Source organism: Dipodomys spectabilis, unplaced genomic scaffold, assembly GCF_019054845.1.
Source record: "Dipodomys spectabilis isolate Male_0828 unplaced genomic scaffold, ASM1905484v1 ptg000234l, whole genome shotgun sequence".
In the NCBI taxonomy this organism is placed as follows: domain Eukaryota; kingdom Metazoa; phylum Chordata; class Mammalia; order Rodentia; family Heteromyidae; genus Dipodomys; species Dipodomys spectabilis.
The window spans coordinates 19,742,327-19,747,678 of record NW_024870911.1 but is presented as its reverse complement, the minus strand read 5'-3'; the positions used below and the strand labels follow the sequence as shown (position 1 = coordinate 19,747,678).

At 40.8% G+C, this 5,352-nt stretch overlaps 1 protein-coding gene across 1 annotated transcript; it reads right to left on the bottom strand.

Annotated features, from left to right (window-relative positions):
• Nucleotides 1-3,155: 3,155 nt before the first annotated feature.
• On the bottom strand, nucleotides 3,156-4,913 carry LOC122124331 (peptidyl-prolyl cis-trans isomerase FKBP1A-like). Its single transcript, XM_042699054.1, has 2 exons — nucleotides 4,832-4,913; nucleotides 3,156-3,822 (listed from the first exon to the last, which is right to left on the bottom strand). The coding sequence occupies exons 1-2, from the start codon at nucleotides 4,911-4,913 to the stop codon at nucleotides 3,350-3,352; spliced, it is 555 nt and encodes a 184-aa protein (XP_042554988.1). The 3' UTR covers nucleotides 3,156-3,349.
• Nucleotides 4,914-5,352: the final 439 nt, after the last annotated feature.

Genomic DNA, 5,352 nt, shown 5'->3' with positions numbered 1-5,352 from the left:
GTTTGGACAGATATGAATTTAAGTTCAGAAGAGAACTAGGGCATGAGGTTAAGAACATCTTAGGGGAGGGGTATATGTAGTATGAGGAGAATAAAGACCTTGTTACTGAGTGTAAGAGGTGGAAATTAATTCGAAGAAAGGTTACATAGGGAGTAGCTTAGAGATCTAGATGAAGATAAGAAAAAGAAGCTATAGATAAGTGTATTTTGGAGACTTGTTGATATTAGAAAAGATTATTCAGATATTATTGGAAAGTCACTTAATCTGTTAACTCCTGACATTATTGTTTACATACATAGAAGGAGGCTTTACTTTGTGTATAGAACTAGACAGGGCAGCTCTGACGGAGTAGTAGTATGATGTGGAGAGAATGGAGAAGGGGAAAGTGAGAGGAAAAGAAAGAAAAAAGCTTACAAATTAGGAAATTGGAAAGTGGAAGAAAAAAACAATAATACTCTACTTGATTTTGGTACGCTGTATCTTGTATGTACATTTATCTAACCTGAGGAAGGGAAGGGGAATAACCAAACATAGGATGACCCATTGGAACAAGGATACCCACAGGACAGTATATTGGAAATGAACTTTACAACTCTGGGCAGGGGTTGGGTAAGAGAGGTGGGTAGGAGTGTGGGAGGTGGAGAGGGAAGGGACAGTGGAACAACAACAAGGCACGTGGTAACAGTGATCGACAAGTAATGTACTCATTGCCTTACTCATGCAGCTGCAACCCCTCTGTGAAGCCTCATTACACAAAATAAACTATTTTTAAAAATTTAAAGAGAAACTTCGCTGAAGTAGAAATAAGAACGTCACATAGACACATGAAGAAATGTTTAACTTCTCTGGCCATAAAAGAAATGCATATCAAAGCACCGTTGAGATACCACCTCACCCCAGGTAGAATGGCTATAATCAAGAAATCTAATCACAACAGATGCTGGAGGAGATGTGGCCAAAATGGAACCCTACTGCATTGTTGGTGGGAGTGTGACATTGTCCAACCACTCTGGAAAGGAGTATGGAGGTTCCTCAAAAGACTCTGTATAGAGATCCCCTATGACCCAGCAATGCCACTTTTGGACCTTTACCCAAAAGATCACAAACAAGGCTATACTAAAGCAACTAGCACAACTATGTTTATTGTAGCATTATTCACCACAGCTAAGATATGGAACTGATCCAGATGCCCTTCAGTAGATGAATGGATCAAGAAAATGTGATATATATATATATCATATATATATATATATATGATATATATATATGATATATATATATATAATGGAATTCTATGGTTCCATCAGAAAGAATGACAACACCCTAATTGTTAGGAAATGGAAAGACTTGGAAAAATATTAAGTGAAGTAAGCCAGCCCCAAAGAAATATAGGTGATATGGTTTCCCTTATTTGCAATGAGTAGTACACGTCTAGGATAAATTATATCAGATGAGCAGAAAAAGTTCAAAAGCTATGTACATATGGCCACATAAGGTGATGCTAAGTGAAATGAACCCCAAGACGTAGACACAAGAGTTCTTTCCTTGTTGATGTTTTTAATGTACGATGTGATTTTTTTTTGTTTCCTTCATATGTTCTTCCTCCTATGATATATCCTCGGTTGTCACCGTACTTGATTTTGCTAAACTGCATCTTGTATATACATTTGTCTAACTTGGGGAGAAGAAGGGGAATAACAAAAGGGGAAACAAGGACACAGGATGGCTCCTTGCAACAACGAAACTCACAAGACAGTATATTAGAAATGAACTTTATGACTTTGGGTGGGGTTGGGGGGAGAGTAAAGCAGGTAGGGGAGGGAAGGGATAGTGGGAGGACAACAAGGGAAAGGGTAGCAATGTGTGACAAGGTATGCACTCATTCTGTTAGTCATGCAACTGTAACCCCTCTGTACAGAATCTTCACAATTTACAACAAAAAAAGAAAGGACAGGGCTATAGTATGATGTCTAAAACCAAACCAAGCAAATGTAAAGTCCTGTTAACCAAAAACTGCAGAGGTGTTTAAATAAATGTTAGTGTGTAGAATGGATTGTCTAAGCAATGTAAAGTCCAGAAATTCATAATAAAGAAAAATATGTGTGATGAAACTCACAATTACTATTTATTTGAAAGCTGATTAATGTGATTGGAGATTAGAAGCTACAAGGGCAGGGGAGGAGGTTGATTGAATCAAATCAAATGAAAGGAAGTTCAGGTCCAGTCCTGAAGAACAAATGTTTTTTTTTTTTGTTTTGTTTTGTTTTTGGAGAAAAGCCAGCATAAAGCACTTTTATTGTAATAATAAAACTCATGTGAGTTGCAGGGTGGGTAAGTGGAACAAGGCGACAATTTCTCTCACCAAATCACTACACCAGACAGCAAAGGGTGAGAGGGGCCAGGGAAGGGAAAGTTGGGAAACTGCTATCAGCCAAGAGCTGAGCGTCAAAACCCAGGAGATGCTGCAGCTGGGATGACCAGCATCATTTTCTCAGAGCACAGTCAAGGATTTGTCATGATTGCTGGGCTTTCATTGGGTGGTAAGTCTACAAACAGCACCTTCGATTGAAACTTTCAATTAAAGTTCTTAGAATTGAGGAAGTGGAGCTTGATAGTTTTGAGATTGCAAAAGTCTTGAAAATTCATTAGAAAAACCACAGGATGAAAAAAAGAAAAGAAAAGAAGTCAGTCACGAAGGCTTCAGAGATCCCTGCCGGCCTAGGGACGGATACCTGTAGTGTCCAACATCGCAGTGAGCGACCTGCTTTGAAAGACAGGTTTCCGAGGTGGCAGAGGGACTCACAGAGGCTCCTCCCACCCACCCCTTCCATTTTGGGCAGGGTTATCAATTGAACAGAAGGATCTGGCACACTGGAGAACAGTTCAGCCCTCCACAGCATCTCCAATCTGCTATGGCTTTGCAGCGCAGCAGCAAGAATGATTCAATAGATAATAGATAAAAATTCCATCCAAAAAAATTGAAATAAAAGATTCTTGCAACCCCCACCCCAACACCAATTCCTAAAGTTAACCCGTCACTTGTGCTGTTAATACTTGGCAAGATGCTTAATTGGAACCTAGATCCAAGAGACTGAAACTGAATCTTCACCCCAAAAATGAAAACAAAATACGAGGTTCAGGTAAACACACATACGAGGAGGAAGAGGAGGAAGAAAAGGTTGCAGAAGCAAAGCCGAGTAACAGAACACGTTCAGTCGGGGCAGATGTTTATAGGGTGGAGTGGGGGGTCAGGAAGAGCTCCGTATGGACTCGTGTGCAGTGTCTGGAGGCACCAGATCCTTCCATGGCAGATCCACAAACAGGGAGCTAAGGGAGGAGGCCATTTCTGTCATTCCAGTCCTAGAAGCTCCACATCAAAGACCAGAGTGGCGTTTGGTGGGATGATGCCAGGGTGACCGGTGACCTCATAAGCATAGTCTGGAGAGAGAGTCAGTTTGGCTCTCTGACCCACACTCATCTGGGCCACCCCTTCTTCCCAGCCTCCTATCACTTTCCGCTTGCCTAGCACACACTTAAAAGGGCTTGTTTCAAATTTCTTTTCATCTTCCAGCTTCCAGGTGTAGTGCACCACGAAGATCCTGCGGCGTCCGTCTCCGGGGGAGATGGTCACGAACTGCACTCCCGTGGCGGCAGCGACGGTGGTGGATGCAGTGCGGGAATGGAGACAGGGTAAATAAGAAGACCAGCAGCAAACCGGGCTGCTACTGGGCCAGTCTGCCTCCTCCCTCTGCACGTCGCCTGCGCACGCGCCTGAAGAACAAATCTTGATGATGAAAATGTTTTCATTTTGGCTCCCACATACTTACCAGGGTCTTGTAAATATCTGTTTAATAAATTCTGAAAATAAAAAAATAATGTGTAGAGGTTGTTAATAAGCATGAAGACTGTGTTCTCAGAATCTTGGAATCTGAATGCAGACTAGCAAATACAAAATGCTACTAAGTTTACAGGAGTAACCTGGAAAGGAAAGCGGAATGAATTCGGCATTGGAAAATGCACCTCAGTGCTGATGAAGTTCCAATTTCCCAAAGTTGTCCTGAATAGCTCACAGAGGAGTCTACCTTCAGAAGCCTCATTATCAAAACATTTGTATTTTCTTAATAATTCCCAGAGATAACAGTGTTTTAAATTAAAAATAAAATATTTGCATGCAACATGGAGAAGTTTTAGCCTTCTAATAATTTCTACCAATGTTCAACTTTGTGAAATGCCATTATTACAACAAGGATACAGTCAAAATTGACAACCAAACAACTTCAACCTTGGAAATTCATATATTAACTTGAATCAGAACAGAAAGAATTAAGGGAGCCATAGGAAGAAGGGAAACATTTACTTCTGCTACACTGTCTTCCCCATAGCATTTCCTGAGGTAAGAAAAACGGGAGAAGATCTAAGTATGAAGACTGACACAAAAAAAGCCTCATGTAAATGAAATCTTGGAAATAAGAAGCAATCACAGGAGAGTAATCTGTGACGGGCTCATCTGAGGAAGATTTGAAATATTCCTGTCAGGTACAGCATCCTCTCTCCTTCAGATAATAACATGTGTCCCACTCAGTATTGGACACACATTATTTTGTTATAAAATCATCTCTGCATTCCCGTTGTTTAGTGACTCACATCTTTGACCTTCCTATAAACATCCATCATTCCCCATTCTTTTTGTCACATTTATTTGTTGAGAGACAAATACATGGAAACCTCCTTCCTTGTTCAATGACATTGACTGTGGAGATAGTACAATATTCAAATCCTCTTATTTTGTCATCCACAGATACTCATGCCCCGAAGGAATACAGGAACGTACAGTCTACAATCTTGGTTGTCAACTTAGAGATTGGAAGAGAACATTGACATATGCCCGTGGTGTAGCAGCACACCTTAGACATCACTGTCTTCACGACCACAGCATCCTGTTATGTACTCAAATCTTCCTCCTTAAATTACAACTATAGATAGAATCTATTCCACCTTAAATCAGGCCAGTAAAAGTTGCTTTACATTTGACATTAGCCAGGTAATATATATATATATTTATCTCAACAGTAATCCTAAGCAGGGCACTGGAGGTTCTTGCTTGCAATTCTAGCTACTCAGGTGGCTGAGATCTGAGATCAAGGGTCAAAATCAGTCCCTGACATGAAAGTCTATGAGACTCTTCTGTCTAATTAGCTACCACAATGGCCAGAGGTGGATCTGTGGCTCAAGTGATTGAGTGCATGATCACAAAAGCTCTGGGACAGCAGTCAGGCCCCCAGTTCAAGCCCCAGGAGTGGCACAAACAATAAAGAAAAACAAAACACACTCAATCCCTCATGTCTGGCCTCA